Genomic DNA, 19732 nt, shown 5'->3' on the forward strand with positions numbered 1-19732 from the left:
ACTTTTAACCATTTAACATGCAAACCTTTTAAACATACCTGACTTCAGGTAAATTTAGCATTACTTTTGAAAGCACAACTAAAAACCAAATCTATCATTTTGCCCAATTATCATTAACATAAATAGCTTTGAATGAGACATTCTTTTTTCTCTCGGTTTATTGTTAACCTCACCAGAGGACATTTTCCCATTGTTTTTTAGAGACAGTGGAGAAAGTGGGAGAGACAGGGAGACACAACACATCAATTGGTTGTCTCCCTCACGGATGGACCAGGGAGGGGGATGGAGGTATATGCCCTTGACTGAAATTGAACCTACAACCCTTCAGTCGGAGCGGGGCTGATGCTCTAACCAGAGCCAAATCGGTGAGGGCATTTTTTTAAAGGGCAGAAACTCAATCTTACTCCTTTCCTTCTTAAGTTTGATATTCCTATGGTAAGCACCTTCCTACAAGAATGAAAAGCAACTTGCAGGTCTGGTCTTTGGACTATACAGGAACCCAGAACCTTGTTACTGGTAATAAAACAGAGCAACAACTTGTGGGAAGACTACTGCCTTAGCCTCCCCATCATTTGATATGGATAACTGACTTTTGCTCAATTCTAATGTAAAATGTAAATAAAAATACCTTTAGAAGCCTTCTATTTTATAGTTTGGTAGCTAAGAGAATGCTTATGTAAATACAGGTTTAAACCAGGACCTCCTGCCATACCTATGATCATATTGCATCCCTTCAGCATTTCATATAGGAATTTTGTTGCACCAACCCAGAGAAAAGCCAATCACTAGAAAAACCTTGAGTATTATAGTTATTTTCTATTATGTAGTTTTATGTAAATTACTTAAATTTTTTTTTGTTGTTAGGGTGAATTTCCTTTTTTTGTTGTTGATTTCACAGGGAGAGAGGGATAGAAATATCAATGAGAATCACTGATTGGCTGCCTCCAGTATGCCCTCACTGGGGATCAAGCCTGCAACCCAGGCAGGTGTCCTGATTGGGAATGAACCTGACCTCCTGGTTCATGGGTCAATGCTCAACTACTGAACAACACTGGCCAGGGCAAGTATTTTAAGTTATAAGGTTTAAAAAACTTGAAATTAAAAATTGTTTTAAATAGTTTTATCAAAGCATTACATTTAAGGCGCTTTAGTTTTTATCAAAAGCAATAAAATTCATGTATTCAGGATAATGTTTATTATAAGGTCGAAGACTTTAATAACTAATTTATTATATTAGCAAATATAATCTGGAAATATATAAAAATACATCATGACCAGGTTGGTTTTATCCCAAGAATAAAAAGGATGGCCTCCCCCCTGCCAAATCAATGTTAGGTAACTTTAAAAAAAGTCAATGTTCTATATCTACATGCAAAAGCTATGAGATTATCTCAAAAGTTGCAGAAAACGACCTTTTGAGTACAGTGAATTGTATGCTTTAAAAGGATGACTATTATGGTATGTAAATTACATCTCAATATTTTTTTTCAAAAAAATTTCATGTCAAAATTCTATTTATTTATGGTTATAAAAACACAACTTTCAGCAAATGGGGAATATCAGGGAGCCTAAACCTGGTAAAAATTTTTTTACAAAAAGGCCTACAGGTAATATATAAATGGTGAAAACAATGTTTCTCCCCTAACACTGGGAACAAGGCACTCCTATTCCACATTGTCTTAGAGGTCACTGAACAATAAGGGCCACAGATTGAAAATGAGTAAGATAATATCTATTTGTGGATGATGTGAACACCAATATAGGAAAGTCAATCTTTTTTTAAAAAGCACCAGGACTAACAAGGTCAGTATGCTTAAGTGTATTTGTATACAGTAGCAATCAACATTTAGAAACAGATTTTAAAATGACCATTTATAGCAGCACCACAAAACATGAAATGTAACAAAAAATATGTGCAAAGTCTGTATGTGAAATGTAGGAAACACTGATTTCTAATAATAAAATGCCTTAAAAAGAGATACCATGTTTATGGATTGGAACATTCATTATTAAATTTCTCCCTAAATTAATCTATGGATTCAACATATCTTGTCAAAATCTTAAAAGGAATTTTTGTAAAATTCAACTAGTTGACTATAAAATTTACATAGACAGGTACAACTAGTACCATTGGTACTGGGATATCCATATGTGAACATCCAAACAATTTATATGACACACCAAAATTAGCTTAAAATGGATTATAATCTAAATGTAAACCCTAAAACTACAAAATGTCTAGAAAACAGGAAAAAAAAGTGACCTTGAGTTAGATTTCTTAGCTATGAAACTAAGAAAAAAATCAATAAGTTGGACTTAACAAAATTAATGTCTGATCTTCAAAGCACATTAGAAAAGCCCTAGACTAGGAAAAAATATTTGCAAAACATAGCTGATAGTAGACTAATGTGCAGAATATGTAATTAATGCTCAATGAGAAAACAACCTTCTCAAATGTAGGCAAAAGATTTGAACATTTCACCTAAAATGTGAATGGGCCCAATCAGCATGGCTCAGTGGTTGAGCATCAACCTATGAATCAGGTCATGGTTTGATTCTGTCATGGCACATGCCTGGGTTGCAAAGTCAATCCCCAGTAGGGGGCGTGCAGGAGGCAGACAATGGATGATTGTCTCTCATCACTGATGTTTCTCTCTCCCTTTCCCTTCTCAAATCAATAAATATATTTTTTAAAATAAAATTACGTGGATGGCAAATAAACCTACAAAAAGATGCTCATCCTTACCTATTAAGAAATTTAGCTACAATGAAATATGCATGTCCAATTTCAATGGCTAATTCAAACAAAACCAAATACTAGGGCAGAAGCAGAGCAACAGGAAGTTTCATACATTACTGGTTGAAATGCAAAGCGGTAGTCATGTGGCAAAAAAAGTTCTGGGAGATCGTTATCAAGTAAAATTACATTTACCATGTGACCTACTTATGAATACAGCACATTTTTATCATTCATTAGTGGGTCTTTTTCACTTTTTAGCTATTATGTTACTGCGATATTTGTGTACAAGTTTTCACATGGACATGTTTCTATTTCTCTTGGGTATATGCCTGTCAGTAGAACTGTTGGGTCATTTGGTAACTCTTTAACCCTTTGAAGAAGCAAAAGGCTGGTTTCCAGGATCTCCATTCTCATCACCAATGTATAAGGATTCCAACTTCTCCACATTCTTAACACATCTTTTTTACTATAGCCATCCCTAGTGGCTATAAAGTGATATCTCATTGTGGTTTTGATTTGCATTTCCCAGATGGCTAAAGTCCAACATATATTCTGGTGTTTACAGGCCCTTTGTAGATCTCCTTTGAAGAATGTCTACTCATAGTCTTTACCCATTCTAAAAATCAGGTTGTCATTTATTATGGAGTTATGCAAGTTCTTTGTATATTCTAGATACAAATCCTCTACCAAGTAATTTGTAAAAATTTCCTCCCATTCTGTGGGTTGTTTCACTTTATGGATGTTGTCCTCTGAAGCACAAGTTTTTAATTTTGATGTCCAACTTATTTTTTGTTGATGGTGCTTTTGGTGTCATATCTAAGACACTATCACAATATAAGTTCCCGACTCTTTTCTTCCAGTTTTATAGCTTTACCTCTTACATTTAGATTTTTTATCTATTTAAAGTTAATACTTTTGCATGATGATATACAATTGTTCCAGTACTATTTGTTGAAAAGAATACATTTCTGAAGAGAATGTTAGTTTTCTCCAAAGAAAAAAAGGACAAAGGTGCTGAGTAAAATTTATAAACTAACCCTAGTAATCAAACATGACTATTTAAAAAATTCCATATCATACTTTCCTTAGAGCAAACGCAATTAACTGTGCTAAAGGCAGTAATGGGAATATTATCTTCAATGTTTTTCCAATTTATCCAGCACTTAAAGTAAGGCAAACCACTAATTTCTAAAATAAGAATATATTAGTACATTAGTCAAAGTAACTAAGACACTACAGATATGAACTAGTTTTTAGTAAAGATCAGATAAAAAACTTAATTCAGTTATAAAACTTATTGAGTTATTACAGGTGGATTTATAAAGGTGGTGACTTACAGGTTTCCTTTAAGATTTATCCTGGTGAATCTAAACTAATTCTATGGCAAACGAAACAAAAATCACAATGTTCAGACTTCTCAGCAATAGTTCTTAATATAAACTGCAGTGCAACTCTGATTACATTTCAAAACTTAAGCCTTTGAGGTAGAATATAAAAAAATATTAAAATATACTATTTAGGATAAATTTCAATTAATAAAACTAAATTTTTAGCCAGTAAATAACCTTTGCAATTTTTAGTTTTCTTATTAACTGTACTTTTTAACATTCATTCAATAACAGTATTTTACATACACAGGTAAATAATGTGCTTGCTTCTTTTATACATTAAAATACTCCCACTTATGAAAGTACATATACCTACATGTTTTTCTATCTTTTCAACTTTGGGTGTGAGAAAATTGGCCTTATTCTATTTCCATCTTTGACAGTATTTAAGTTACTCCTAAATTTCTGTAAAACTTGACATACCTATAATCTCAATTGACCATCTTTCCCCCAAATTATTATATGCTATAAAATTCCATTATTGATTCAACACTGAAATGTTTCATTATTTTAGCTCCCTGTAAATACAAGTAGGCTTCAGAAAAGCAGAATTTAACATCAAAATTTCTCATTTGCTGAGGAGCATTGGGCTCTTTCAATAAGAGTCAAGTAATTACCTACTCTATTATTCAAAAGTACTATTTCAAAGTCCAGAGACAATAAATTGTGAAAATTACATCACCTGTGTACGACCCTAAAACTATAATCCCCAGCTTCACTGCAGCACAGGGAACTATTTCATGGCTCAGGTGCTTACTGTCCATCTGATAAAGCATACTTATACCTAACCCTAACCCTAACCCTAACCCTAACCCTAACCCTAACCCTAACCCTGGGGTTATTTCTACTTTAGGGGTTATTTCTACTTTAGGGTTATTTCTACTTTAGGATACCCTGGCAAAGGGACTTTGTGGTACCTGATAATTTAATTTAGCCAAAATCTAAAACCACACATTTTCACATGTAAATAAAATTATACTCAAGGTATTCTATCAACCAAAGCTCTTTTAAGGAATATAGTCTAGTTGTAAAAGGAGTCGATGTGTTGCTGACTCCTAGTTGTTATTTTCTCTTGTTTTTAAAGTAGATTGAACAAATTAAAATTATGTCCAGTCACATTATTCAGTCTAACGTAAATCCAAAGCCAGTACTTCTTGTCTAGTCCGCTCTTACTGCTTTGTTCAGGTTGGTAACGTTAAAATGCGGCAAACATACCAAAGTTCAAGCAGATTTTATGAAATATGCAAGTTGTAAATTCTAAGAGTACAAACCTGTCCACTGTGCAGAATGATCAATTTAGAAAATATGGTAGGTTGAACTTGAAAATAAATGTTGACCAACTATTCTTAATATAAATTTAAATATATTTTGGGTCTCTCATTTGAATGGATATCCATGGTTACTTAGCAGATGCCTGAATTTATTGGTATTAGCAAAACTTAAATATTTGTAACCCTCTAAAGATGATCAGTGCTTCCTTGACATTTTCCTTTCAAGTCTTTCTGGCTGATGTTTTTTAGAAAAATGAGCTCTATCTTTAGCTCTCAACTTTAAGAAGCAGATATAATTCCCTCTGTTTAGCTCTCAACTTTAAGAAGCAGATTATTATATCCTTTAGTAACTTTACAAAGTGATTGGTGGCACACACTTCTCCATCAAAGAGATGCTCATCTAATTCTACAAAAAGATAACTATGTCCAGAAAGCTCACATAATATTTCCTGTTGAAGACATAATTCCCTCTGCTTAGGAAGTTGTTCATAAACTGCCATTTTTGAATGGGTTCTTACAACCTGCTCACAAATGTTTATGACTCGACATAAACTTTTTGAAGGGATATGCAAACCATTCTTCTTTTTAACACACAGCAGTGACCCAATTTTAGAGACTTTGAGATCCGATGCATACAGTGCACTGACACAGTCCTCACAAGTTAAAAGAGTTGATAATGTATCTGCAACATAACCAGCACAATAGGTGAGATTTCGCCTATAATCTGATAGGTCTAGTAATGCCTCACTTAGTGAACAATTAGACCAATCTAGGCAAATATCCTCATTGTGAAAAGGAGTCTTTATAATGTTAACACCATAATGACGTTGAACTGTACACAGGTTTATGTCTGTCCTTCGAGCAATTGATATGTCGAGGATGCTCAGGTCACTTAGAAAAACTTCACCTTGTAATCTGTATCTGGTTTCCAAATTATGGTAAGCTTTCTCGAATGCCATGCAGGTAGGGTTAGAACTGGTTGCTAGTATTTTTCTAAGCATCTTTAGAAATAATTCCAGATGGTCTTGGCTGAATTTGTAAGTAAGAAGATACGGAAAAGGCCATACCTTTGGGAAAACATAATTTTGATAGAGCCATTTTAAGCTCTCAGCATTAAGCAAAAATCCCAAGAATCCTAGTTTTCGCTTACCTTTAATTATTTGATTATTGCTAGTATCAGATAAAGTAACGAAAATAGTCTTGGCTTCAGTTAATACCTGATTAATTTTATTAAAAGTTGCAAGCATTAGAGGTCCTTTAAGTCCCTTTCCATAATAGTTTCTACTATTAAAAATTTCAAAGAGATTGTTAATTAAGCGTACAAAGTGGATGGTACCAATACAATTTGTAAAAGGTGGCAGGCTTAATGACAGCAAACATTCTAACGCACTGGCTACACTCTCGGTGAAGAGTTGGGCAGCTGAATTCACTTTTAGTACATGGTTTTTCAAATTTGCAAGTTTTCTTGGGATTCTTTCCATGCTTGATAATTCCTGCTCCTCTAGTGCTACTAAGTCCACAAGGTGCTGCCAATGTGCTATGCCATTACTAAACTGAATGCTCTGAAAACTCTGAAATGCATTTCTTATTAATCCAAGCAAGTGGCAAGAATCAAAGAAGTATGCAATCTGTTGACTAGAAGATGAAGGATGCTGGAATGTGTACTTCATGTTGTCTTCATCAAGGTGTATCCCCAATGCTTTTGCCATCTGAACACTCTGAGCTGTAGCATCAGACGTAACAGCCACAACTGTGACCCCTATGTCACTCAGTTTGCCAATAGTAAGACGAAGCAGCTGAGCTTGCAAATATCCAGACGCTTTGTTTACAAAAAAATAACCAAGAGGTGTTTTCCAATGACCACAAATACCCACTGCCATCAACAAAACAGTTTCTGAGGCGAGTGGCATTTCATCAGCATCCAGTGTGCCGAGACCGAAGTCCATAAACCCTTGCAAATGTTGACTGCTGGGATCCCACTGCACCTGCTGCTTGAGAGAGACACCTTTTATTATCAGTGAACAATACCGATACAGCTGGTCTCCGTTCTCTACTCTTTGTTGAAGAAAAGAAAAAACGTTGCTGTTGAAACCTGGGCTGGGTTTGCATTTGGATAACCATCTGGAAAATATAAAAATCGAAAAATAAAAGACACAAATGAAGAAATGAAAAAAATTTAAAAAGAGAGAAAATGCTGCCCGGTAGGTGAGGCTCTGGTTAAGCGTTATTGACCCGTGCACCAAGAGGACAGTTTGATTCCTGTTTAGGGCACATGCCCAGGTTGTGGGCTCAATCCCCATTGGGGGTGTGCAGAAGGCAGCTGATGGATATTTCTCTCTCATCAATCTTTCTATCTGTCTTTTCCTCTCCCTTGCTCTCTCTCTAAAATAAATAAAAAGCATACTTCTTTTTTAAATAAAGAAAATGTCTTAAATGGTACTGAAGTAGCCTTAAATCTCTAAATAAATAAAGCCAAGTGTAAGTAGCCAAATTCTCAAGTAAATAGAATTATCATAAAATAGTAAGATAATAGAGAAAATTAGAAACAAAGTATTTTAAGATGCAAACATACCACAAAATAATTTTTAATTTCTGATTTACTTCTTTTAAAAGTATAGAAATCAATTACTGTTTGTTATAATTGATGTATTTAGAATTCAGATCATACACCAGTCTGACCTGTAAATTCACTGAAATGAGAAAATTGTTGAAGGGGAAGGAAACTTTGGGGACGTTTAGTACATCAACCTCATTTTATAGTTAGGAATCTGGGACAGAGGGAAAGGTTAAGCCTCTTGACCTTTTTGCTGCTAGTTATGCACAAGTGTGAAACCCAGCTTTGTTGTTGCCTTCTTCAGTTTTTCTCATTGCTCCTGATAGCTTCAAAAGTATACTCTTGGGGGCAACTAAGGGAGTCTCCATTGTAAATGTCCAATAGCTGGAGAATGCCTGAGTTACTAGGATACAATTCCCTGACACTATGCAGCTATTAAAGATCACAACTAGCCCTGGCTGGTTTGGTTTGGTGGATAGAGCATCGGCTGCGGAATGAAGGGTCTCAGGTTCGATTCCAGTCAAGGGCCCATGCCTGGGTGGCGGGCTCGATCCCCGGTGGGGGGACTGCGGGAGGCAGCCGAAAGGAGATTCTCTGTTATTACTAATGTTTCTATTTCTCTCTCCCTCTTCCTTCCTCTCTAAAATCAATAAAAATATATTTTTTTAAAAAAAGATCACAACTATGTAAAAAACTAGTAATCTAAGTCCAGAAAAAAGCCTGTTAGAAAATTCCCTGAATGGTAATAATTGCTTAAATATAATGTAGAGGAACAATTAATGAGTTATCCTTCCTTCCTTTAACTTCTAAATGTTTTAGTAGTAGTATTTTAATAGTGTATATGGAGAAAAATTCTCCTTCATTTTTTAAGAGGGGATATAATGTACAGTCTGGTGACGATAGTAAATAATACTGTAGTGTATATTTGAAAGTTGCAAAGAAAGTACATCTTAAAAGTTCTCATTACTACCTGACCAGTTTGGTTAAGTGGTTGGAGCACTGGCCCATGGACCAAAGAGTTCCAGGTTCCATTCCTGGTCAAGGTGTGTACCTGGGTTTCGGGTTGATTGGGCACATGCAGGAGGTAAACAATCAATGTGTCTCTCTCACATCGATGTTTTTCTCTTCCCTTCCCTCCCTGCACTCTCCTCTAAAAATTAATGGAGAAACTATCCTCAGGTGAGGATTAACCAAAAAAAAAAAAAAAAAAAAGTTCTCACTGTAAGAAAAAAAATGTTATGTGTGAGATGGATGTTAACTAGACTTATTGTGGTGATCAATTTAAAATATATACAAATATTGAATAAATGTACACCTGAAACTAACAGAATTTTATGTCAATCATATCTCAATTTATAAAAAAAGATGTTTTCCCCAAAATGGGGGGGGGAGTCATGATAATTGAAGCTCTTTCTCCCACCAGGCCTCAATGAGGGGGTTTACATGGTATCTAAGAGTTTCTTCAACTCAGAGCTCCTGTGACTCTATTTTCAAGTTGGAGCAACAAGAAATCGAGGACCTTCCACAAGAGATAGATGGCTCCTGTCATTCCTGAATGGTCTCTGCCCCAATTCCAATTAAATGGGAGTGGTTTTTATTATTATTATTTTTTAAATATATTTTTATTGATTTTTTTCAGAGAGGAAGGGAGAGGGATAGAGAGTTAGAAACATTGATGAGAGAGACATTGATCAGCTGCCTCTTGCACACCCCCTACTGGGGATGTGCCTGCAACCAAGGTACATGCCCTTGACTGGAATCAAACCTGGGACCTTTCAGTCCACAGGCTGACGCTCTATCCACTGAGCCAAACCGGTTTCGGCAGGAGTGCTGGTTTTTAGATAGCAACTTGAGATACAGTGTATTTCTTTCTTATAGCTATTCAAAATCCTAATTACCATCTAGGCATTCTTTCAATTGCACAAATATTAATTAAGGGACCATTGTGTTCCAAGCACTGCTCAGGATTAGAGTGTTTGGGTATAACAAAGAACCAGATGTAGGCCTCATACTTGGGCAGCTCATAGTGTGGAATACAGTGTTGTACTTAAGATTCAGTTCCAGATAGTGTGTGCAAGAAAGGTGCCTAATCCAGAATTGGGAGAATGACAGGCCAGGCTTCTGAAAGGATGCAATATCTAGTCTGAGTCTGAGTGAGAATCAATCATCATACAGAAAAAATGGGCATTTCAGGCAGATGGAATAGTAAGTCCCTAAAGCAAGAAGCAAGAAATGCCTTACAACTGGAGCAAGAGGACAGAGTGGAAGGTAAGAGAGAAGCTGCAGGGCCAGGAGGAGCCACATCACACGAGGCTCAGTAAGGAAGGAATTGGCCTTTGGACTATGGGAAATGGGAGGCTTATGCTCAGGGAAGTAACTGGTACGGGTTGAATTGTGCCCCTCAAAAATGTTATATTATAATCCCAATCCCCAGTACCTCAGAATGTGACCTAATGTGGAGATAGGGTCTTTATATAGGTACTCAAGCTAAAATAAGGTCACTCTAACATGACTGTGTCGTCATAAAAAGAGGGAACTTAGACCAAAAAACACATAATGGAAGATGAGGTGAAGAAACAGGAGAAGACTACCATCCACAAGTCAAGGAGAGAGGCATGGAATCGACCCTTTCCTCACAGCCTTTAGTAGGAACTAACCCTGCAGACACATTGATTTTGGACTTCTAGCCTCCAGAACTCTAATAAATTTCTGTTTAAGCCAAGTAAATAAATAAAAGTAAAGAGAAATCAGTAAAACCAGTGACAAAAACAGTGCAAATTGAATATTAAATTTATAAGATATTATAATACAGTCATTGTGCTATTTCCTTTACACTAAGGAAATTACAAACATATCTTTGTATTTTGATCACAAATCCAAAAAATTATTTATCACAATCTGGGCTCTGGACAACTTTCATTGGCATCAAACTACCAATGAAGGTTTTCCAGAACTTTAAAAAATTCATATTTTTAAAAATGTATAATTTTTATTGATTTCAGAGAGGAAGGGAGAGGGAGAGATGGAAACATTAATGATGAGAAAGAATCATTGTTTGGCTGACACCTACACGCCCCTTACTGGGGATCGAGCCCGAAACCTGGGCACGTGCCCTTGACTGGAATCTAACCTGGGACCCTTCAGTCCGCAGGCTGATGCTTTATCCACTAAACCAACCCAGCTAAGGCAAAATTCAGATTTTTATTCTTTGCTTCAAACCAATGGTATTCTAGAACCCTTCTAGATTTTCTAAGAGAGTCACATATTAAGACTACTGAAGTGTATTACAAATTCCAACACTTCAAGATTTGAATTGTATCACTCAGAATGTCTCTATCATTTAGCAGATGCAAAAGATGTCAGACTATATGTCTTCATTTTCTTGGTGAAAACATTGATCATGCTAATATGTAAACACCAAATATGAAGTTTTTAAAAAGAGAAATGGACTAATAAAGGAGAATGTAAATTCTAATAGCCTTAATCTCTAAAATGCAATAAAGTAATTCACTTACGTTCTCAGGATGGAAGAATGAGGCAGTTTAAGAATCTTTTTTACATAATCATAGGCTTTGCTACTGCACAAATAGAGTGTACATGCAAATTGCTTCATTTCTGTAGAGTACTCAGATGTTTCACTCCAGTTGTACAATTCCCACTTAAAATCTGTTAAAATAAATTTATTCTTTTGTGATGAAAAATGTATACAGTAACATTTTCAGGTATAGAGCATAAAATTTTCATTTAAAATGCACTGGGAACCAAAATTTAAATACAATCACATCTTAACTGATTTTGTTCAGAGATTAATATCCTATCTTTGAGCCTGTTGTCCAACTTATCTTGAATCATTTCACTAGAAAGAGGGAAGAAAAGTTTCCACTTGAATCACTGTTTGTAACTTCACTGACAGCCCAAGTGGAGATTTTTAGAGACACAAGAAAGAAAAGAAAATGACTGGATAAAATTAAGCCTCTTGATTATGAGATTTTTTGTTTTATTTGTTCCCTGGTTACATTTATATAAGGGCAAAAATTAGTCAAGAGAAACATTTCTGGGGAATGCTTAGATTGAACAGACAATCTTTCCTACCACTGAGAAAAAACAAAACAAGCACCCATGTTCCTGGTGGGACATCTATTAATTATCTCTATTCCTCACTTGGAAAAACACAAAATATTCTCCGCTAGAGATACCTACCCTTCTAGAAGCAGGACATGCTCCTTATTCACCAGAATGTAAATCCAAATTATCTGCTTCTCTCATCAAAGAGTAAGCTGGCAATTCTTATTTTGCCCCTCTTTAAACATCCTGCTTTACAAAGACTAGGTAGCTTTTTAAATGGACACATATATTTATTCTATGAAATATTTTAGTAAATATTTGGAGATTCATACAATTTTCAAACTCAAAGGTATTCTGCAAACTCAAAGGGATTTTGGTGTGGCTAAGTTGTTGACCATCAACCTATGAACCAGGAGGTGGCGGTTCCATTCCTGGTCAGAGCACATGCCAGGGTTCTGGGGTCACAGCCCAGGTTGGGGAAGGGGAGTGGGTGTGGGGTGCAGGAGGCAGCTGGTAAGATGACTCACTCTCATCATTGATGTTTCTGTCTCTCTCTTCCTCTCCCTTCCTCTCTGAAATCAATAAAAATATCTTTTTTAAAAAATGAAGAATTTGAGATAGGGGAACAAAGGGGAAAAAATGGAGGGCATCTGTAATACTCTCAACAACAAAAATAAATTTTAAAAAAGAATTTGAGATAACACGGGTAAATATTTTATAAAAAGTGAAAAGTACACTATCTGGTATAAACCATCTGATCTCAACTCTGGGTAACAGGATTATCTGTTATTTTTATCATTTATATACTTCTTTGCTATTCTTATAATAAACATATTACTTTTAAAATTGGAAAGCCATAAAAAGATTTTGGTGATTTCCTTTCATTCTTCTTGCTTATGCTACGGAGATTTTTCACTTCTCATCTAAAAAGTATTTTTCACAAGCAATAGCAAAATAAATACAGGTACTTAAGATATTTCAGAAAACTTAAGAGCTACTTTGTAAATATTACAGGTCATTGGAGAGCATACCTGAAAATTGTGCTCGTAGCAGACACTCTGTTTCTTCAGAAAGTAGTCTCTCTTCTACCAGTGTATCAATTAATTGTAAACCCTCTCTCTTCTTCATCATGCTGTGGTTTTTGGCAGGAACAAGTCTTTTTTTGGACAATGGTAGCATCTGTTGCACTTCAGCCAGGTCCTCTTCTGCTGTCAAAGATCTCTTTAAACTGTAGTTATGGTCCTCGGTAGCAACCTCTTCAGAATCATCAGGAAGAGGCTCTTTTGGGATTTTCTGTCTTGCTTTACCGTTTTGTTGCACATCTTGAAGATCCTATGACAGAAAAAAAAAGATATTTTAGAAATTATAACACAGAAGATTATCTATAACAACACCACTGAATACAAAGCACTCACTTGGTTGCTGTGGAATCAGTTATGAAAGAGAGGTAATAAGCTCTGATTTTTAAAAAATGTATAGTCTGTAGGACAATGTAAACAGGAGTTTTGTTGTTTTTTTGCATCTATACAGAAATAGTAATATGATGCTGAAAGTTTCTGAAATGATTAAAGTAACTAGAGAAAGGTGGTAATTTGTGCATATATATGAGTTTTGAGTGGTTCTTTGAAGGAGCAATAATATGGCTTAATGGAGGGACAGGGAAGTTACTTGTGCAAAAAGGAAGGCATAGTGGACAGGGCCTGAGCGTTAGAATTACCAGTAAGACTAATCAGTGTTCAATTTCCGGCTCCCTCACTTGTTAGCTGTCACCTAATCTCTACAATCCTGAATCTCCTCATTTGTTTTGTGGGCACAAGAATTTATGTAAATCTCCTAGTATAATACCTATCTATTGTAGATTTTAATAAGTAGTAACTATTATTGATTTTACACAAAAACATGAAAGCAAGTCAATTTGCTGTGGGTACACTGTTTCCCAAAGTGTGGTATGCGTACCCCCAGGGGTATGGGAAGAGTTTGGTGGGGGTACGCGTTGCACCAGAGTTTGGTGGGGTTATGCACTGCACCGTGCTCAGGTATGCCAAATTCTACGTTCTCATGAGTACGAGGGGAACTCAGCGTTTCGAAAATTATAGAAGGGGTACACATATATCAAAAGTTTGGGAAACACTGGGTTAGTATATGTGGTTCAAAACAATAGTTCAAAGCAATTAGAAATACACAAATCAGTTAAATAGGAAGCTTTGGAACTTATGAGTTTGGATTTAACACCATCTATTATTCTTTTGAATAGGGGGAATAAGAAAAAACACCACCAAAAGTAGACTCCATTGAATAAGAGGAAGGTAAGGATAGTAGTAGCAGGCTAAAACAGATGACTATGCAGTCTGTACAGTGACTGAACCATGTACAAGAGTGTGGCTAACGGGTCAAAGGATAAAATAAAAACCATCAACCCAGCCAGTGTACTCAGGGGTTGACCATAGACTTTTGAACCAGTACTGGTGATTGACTCATAGAAAGTCTTCTATTTCTCTATATTCCTCTATGTCAACACTACTAATTAGGTACATCTTTCATCAAAATCAGGAACTTTCTTGGGAGGAGCCAAAAAAGGGGCGTAATTTCAAAGTATTATGAAAACTGTCACATATGGGCCCAGCTGGCATGGCTCACTGGTTGAGCGTCTCCCTATGAACCAGGAGGTCACAGTAAGATTCCAGGTTGGAGTGCATGCCTAGGCTGCTGGCTCAATCCCTGGTGTGGGACATGCATGAGGCAGCCGATCAATGATTCTCTCTCATCATTGATATTTCTATCTCTTCCTCTCCTTCTCTGAAAAAAACAAAACAAAACAAAACAAAAAAACCCACCCTGTCACATATTTAAAAGCCTGAATTCTAAGTCCAGGCTTTTTTATGCCCCCAAGTTGATTTTTGTAATCAGTTTAGTAACCTCTATGTATATCTACACATATTACCTGCGTTTATATACCTTACTTTTTATCAAGCTCCAAAAGCAGTATTACTAATATTATAGATTTAAATGTAAGTAAAACTAATTTTCTAAGCATTTAAAATTTATTGGATTTATTTTAAGATGTAGGGTGTTTTTTGTTTTTTTAATCTTTGCAGATTTTAGCTATAATGTAAGCTATCTTCATTTTTATAGCCTCAGTAAAATTTAGTTTTGTTTACACCTAGATTTAAGTACCTTGTATAGAGAAACAGAAGGCACAGCTTCTTTTTTCAGCATTCTTCTTAAGCCATATGACTCAAAGTCACTTTCAAGAAAATGTTTGGAACATAGTATAGCACATGGTCCTGGGATCCAAATCTTTTTGCTTCTGGGATCCATGCGATTAACAGCCTTGATCCATTTTGAGCGCAGTATGGTATCACTTGGAAATCTATAGCAATCATATTAAAGTTCTATTAACATGAAAATGTTATAGTAATGATACAGCAGATATAAACCCATTTATTATTTAACTGCTTTATTTCAACATTAAGTCCAGTTAAAGTTTAATTTACTTAATCTGATTTCATTTTTCAAAATTATTTCCTATTTCTGAATCCAGAAATTCAATAGTGATCCTGTCTGCTCCAATTTGTATGGGGGCAATATTAAATATCCTACCACATTTTGCCTTTACTGCCTACACTGAACAGAATCAGTTCATATTTAATGTGTTTTCCTTTTCTGGCAATTTCCCCCCCATGACGATTTTAAACCAGGTCCACAAATTCTTTAGTACTCTTCCTTCTAAGAGGTGAAGCCTAATTACCCTCCCCTTGAGTGTGGGCTAGAGTTAGTGATTTCCTTCTAAGGAATACAAAAAGAGCAGAAGTTACAGTGGGCAATGAAATACTACCTAATAGTGAAACCGGTCTGGCTCAGTGGATAGAGGGTTGGCCTGCAGACTGAAAAGTCCCAGGTTCGATTCCGATCAAGGGCATGTACCTTGGTTGCCGGCACATCTCCAGTAGGGGGTGTGCAAGAGGCAGCTGATTGATGATTCTCTCTCATCGATGTTTCTAACTCTCTATCCCTCTCTCTTCCTCTCTGTAAAAAGTCAATAAAAATATATTTAAAAAAAATACTACCTAATAAAATAACATGCAAATTAACCATCACTCTGCTACACCCACAAGCCACATCCACCAGCCAATCAGAGTGAGTATGCAAATTAACCCAAACCAAGATAGCTGCAGCCACAGAGCAGGAGAGGCTTAGGTTTCCCAGGCAATAAAGGAAGCCAAGCTTCTGCAGCCCTGGGGGGCCTAGGCCTCCACTCCAGGCTACAAAGTTTCAATTATAGAAGGTAAATAAATTCCAGATACCAGGGCCTCAGCTTGGGTCGCTGGGGGGGCATAGCAGGCTTGCAAATCACCACAGGCCCCTCACCCAGGCCACCCCACACCCCAAGGGAACACCCATCCTGATCCTGGATACCCTTCATGGCAAAGCAGCTGGCCCCCACCCATGTATCAGGCCTCTATCTTATCTATTGTAATAAAAGAGTAATATGCAGATTGACCATCACTCTAACACATAAGATGGCTGCCCCCATGTAGTCAAAGATCCTGCCCCCATGTGGACACAGAGGGCCACCACAAGATGGCCAGCAGGAGAGGGCAGTTGGGAGGGACCAGGTTTGCAAGGGAGGGCAGTTGAAGACGATGAACCCTGCAGAGGAGGGCAGTAAGGGGTGAGCAGGCTGGAAGAGGAGGGTGTTGGGGGCAAACAGACTGGCAGGAGAGCAGTTAGATATCAATCAGGCTGGCATGGGTGTGGTTAGGGGTGATCAGGCTGACAGGCAGAAGCAGTTAGGGACAATCAGGAAGGCAGGCAGGTGAGCAGTTGGGAGCCAGCAGTCCTGGATTGTGAGAGGGATGTCCGACTGCAGTCGAACATCCCTCAAGGGGTCCCAGATTGGAGAGGGGGCAGGCCTCCTCTCCAAGTTATCTACCATGTCATAAGCAGCCCTATGAGCTCCACTTGGCAAGAAACCCAGGCCTGCCGAAACCGGTTTGGCTCAGTGGCTAGAGCGTGTGCCTGTAGACTGAAAGGTCCCGGGTTCGATTCTGGTCAAAGGCATGTACCTTGGTTGCAGGCACATCCCCAGTAGGGGGTGTGCAAGAGGCAGCTGATCAATGATTCTCTCATTGATGTTTCTAACTCTCTATCCCTCTCTCTTCCTCTCTGTAAAAACATCAATAAAATATTTTTTTTAAAAAAGAAACCCAGGCCTCCAGCCAAAGAACCTATGAGTGAGCCTTGTTGAAAAAAGCCCCTTCAGCCTCAGTCAAGCCTTATTCAGTCTTTCCTTTTTATATTTTCATTAATTTCAGAGAGGGAGAGAGATAGAAACAACAGTGATGAGAATCATCAGTCAGCTGCCTCCTACACACCCCTCATTAAGAATCTAGCCTACAGTGGATAGAGCGTTGGCCTGCAGACTGAAAGGTCCCAGGTTTGATTCCGGTCAAGGGCATGTACCTTGGTTGTGGGCACATCCCCAGTGGGGGTGTGAAGGAGGCAGCTGATCAATATTTCTCTCTCATCAATGTTTCTAGCTTTCTATCCCTCTCCCTTCCTCTCTGTAAAAAAAAATCAATAAAATATATTAAAAAAAAAAAAAAAAAAAAAAAAAAAAAGAATCTAGCCTGAAACCCCTGCATGTGCCCTAACCAGAAACAGAACCTCCACTTCCAGGTTCATGGGTCAATGCTCAACCACTGGGCCACACTGCCTGGCAAGCCTTCAATCTTATGATACCCTGTAACACCCAGCTAATCCATTCCTGAACTTGCCCTCCTCCGTCCCTACATTTCTGCCCTACTCCAGGCATTCACCCAGTGACTGTGTCCATAGATAATGCATATATGTACATAAGATTTTTTTTTCTAAATATATTTTATTGATTTTTCACAGAGGGGAAGGGAGAGAGATAGAGAGCTAGAAACGTCGATGAGAGAGAAACATTGACCATCTGCCTCTTGCACACCCCCTACCGGGGATGTGCCCGCAACCAACATAATGCCCCTGACCGGAATCGAACCTGGGACCTTTCAGTCCGCAGACCGACGCTCTACCACTGAGCCAAACCGGTTTCGGCTGTATATAAGATTTTTGATTAATCTCTTCCTACCCCACTCAGATTTCTCAGTCTGTTCCATGCTTCTAATTTTATTTTATTCATCAGTTTTTTTTTGTTCATTAGATTCCTTGTTCATTTACTTTTAGATACAATTTTAATAGATATGTACTTATTCCCTTTTTATTGTTCATTTATCTCCCCCCCACCCCCACCTTCTTCCTCCTCTTAAAGAACACCCTTAGACTGGCAGGTATGTCTCGGTGGTTGTGCGACCCATAAATATGAGGTTCCAGTTGGATTTCCAGTCAGGGCACATGCCCAGGTTGCAAGCTAGATCCCCGCGAGGGTGGAAGGGTGGGGGTAGGAGGAAACATGCAGGAGGAAGCTGATCAATGATTCACTCATCATTGATATTTCTCTCTCTCCCTCTCCCTTCCTTTCTGAAATCAATAAAAATATGTATTTTTTTAAAAAAATGCTTTGTCAATGGCTTAATTCTACATCTCACATTATCTTAATAGATTACTTTTTTTAATCCTCACTGGAGGATATTGTTTATTGATCTTTAGAGAGGAGGGGGGAGGGACATAGATGTGTGGGGAGAGGTAGAAAGTGGGGAGAGATACAGAGAAAGAAACATCCATCAAAACTTCAGTCTGTTGATTGCCTTCCCCTTGCGCCCCAATTGGGGGTCCAATCGCAAGTTGGGTAAGTGCCCTGACCGGATGGATGGAGTCACCACCTTTTTTGGTGAACCAGACCACGCTCCAAATCACTGAGCCACCCCGCCAGGATGAGTTCACCTCTTTTTAAAGTACACATCTGTCTCTGAGGACGTTTTACCCACATTTCTATTTCCCAATGTGCCTTGAACATTGATTGTCATCCTGGGCCATAGATGTGCGTTCAATTTAGAGTGGTCTGAAGACCTGCCCTCCTTCTGAGCCAAAGGAAACGTCTTTGCCATGACCAGACTCCCCCGGCCTGGTGGCGCCCGGCGACCGCTACGGACCCACTTGTCATGACCCGCCCAGCCGGTGAAAGCGGACCCGGGCTCAGCCCACACACTACATGGAAGCGCACGCCTCCCACAGCTCTTTCAAATTCCCCGCCTTTCCCGCCTCCTCGCGTTCAGGAAGACGGGAAGGAAGCACAATGCCTTTCAAGCAACGGTCGCGAAAAGCCATAGGCATGCAGTAGGCATAGAGGAAGTATCAGCAATTTGGAGGTAATCACTGAGCGGGTGGCGGAAAAAAGGAACGATTTTAAGCCTCCCAGCTCCCGGTTTCCTTCCCCCTAGCTTAGTCCCGCGTTTCTCAGGTCAAGCACGTCACGTGGACGGCGCCACACTCAGCCCCGCCTCCTTACCCCCCTCGCACCCCCTCCCCGGCCTGCGCCCGGCCGCAGGGCCAGAAGCTAAGGCCGCGCCAGGCTGCGCTCACGCACTGATGGAAAGAGTAGCCGTGCTCGCGGCTCTGCAGGGTGTCCCGGGTGCTGCAACCCACAGCGGAGCAACTTCGGGTCATCTTCTCGCAACGTGGGGGTCCCACTTCCGGCGCCCCCCGGAACCGCGTGAGTCACGAGAAACTTAGCTCCACCCCCATGAGGGTCTACGCGACCTTTATTGGTCAGGAAGGCGGGCTTTTTCCG

At 38.4% G+C, this 19732-nt stretch overlaps 1 protein-coding gene across 2 annotated transcripts; it reads right to left on the reverse strand.

Annotated features, from left to right (window-relative positions):
- Positions 1-640: 640 nt before the first annotated feature.
- On the reverse strand, positions 641-19656 carry THAP9 (THAP domain containing 9). Of its 2 annotated transcripts, XM_084882670.1 has the most exons (6): positions 19529-19632; positions 15193-15388; positions 13050-13350; positions 11469-11619; positions 5012-7520; positions 641-4912 (listed from the first exon to the last, which is right to left on the reverse strand). In XM_084882670.1, the coding sequence occupies exons 1-5, from the start codon at positions 19606-19608 to the stop codon at positions 5666-5668; spliced, it is 2583 nt and encodes an 860-aa protein (XP_084738796.1). In that variant the 5' UTR covers positions 19609-19632; the 3' UTR covers positions 641-4912; positions 5012-5665. The 2 variants fall into 2 exon arrangements, with proteins under 2 accessions (XP_084738796.1, XP_084738797.1); XM_084882671.1 differs by lacking the exon at positions 15193-15388 and having other exon boundaries at positions 19529-19656.
- Positions 19657-19732: the final 76 nt, after the last annotated feature.

This window comes from Pipistrellus hanaki (genome assembly GCF_964339955.1).
Source record: "Pipistrellus hanaki genome assembly, chromosome: 1".
Taxonomy (NCBI): domain Eukaryota; kingdom Metazoa; phylum Chordata; class Mammalia; order Chiroptera; family Vespertilionidae; genus Pipistrellus; species Pipistrellus hanaki.

Coding starts and splice junctions, on each gene's coding strand:
- THAP9 (XM_084882670.1), bottom strand. CDS start 19,608: ATGACCCGAAGTTGCTCCGCTGTGGGTTGCAGCACCCGGGACACCCTG. Junction 15,389..19,528: donor CACGGCTACTCTTTCCATCA/GTGCGTGAGCGC, acceptor TGATTGCTATAG/ATTTCCAAGTGATACCATAC. Junction 11,620..13,049: donor GCTACGAGCACAATTTTCAG/GTATGCTCTCCA, acceptor TTATTTTAACAG/ATTTTAAGTGGGAATTGTAC.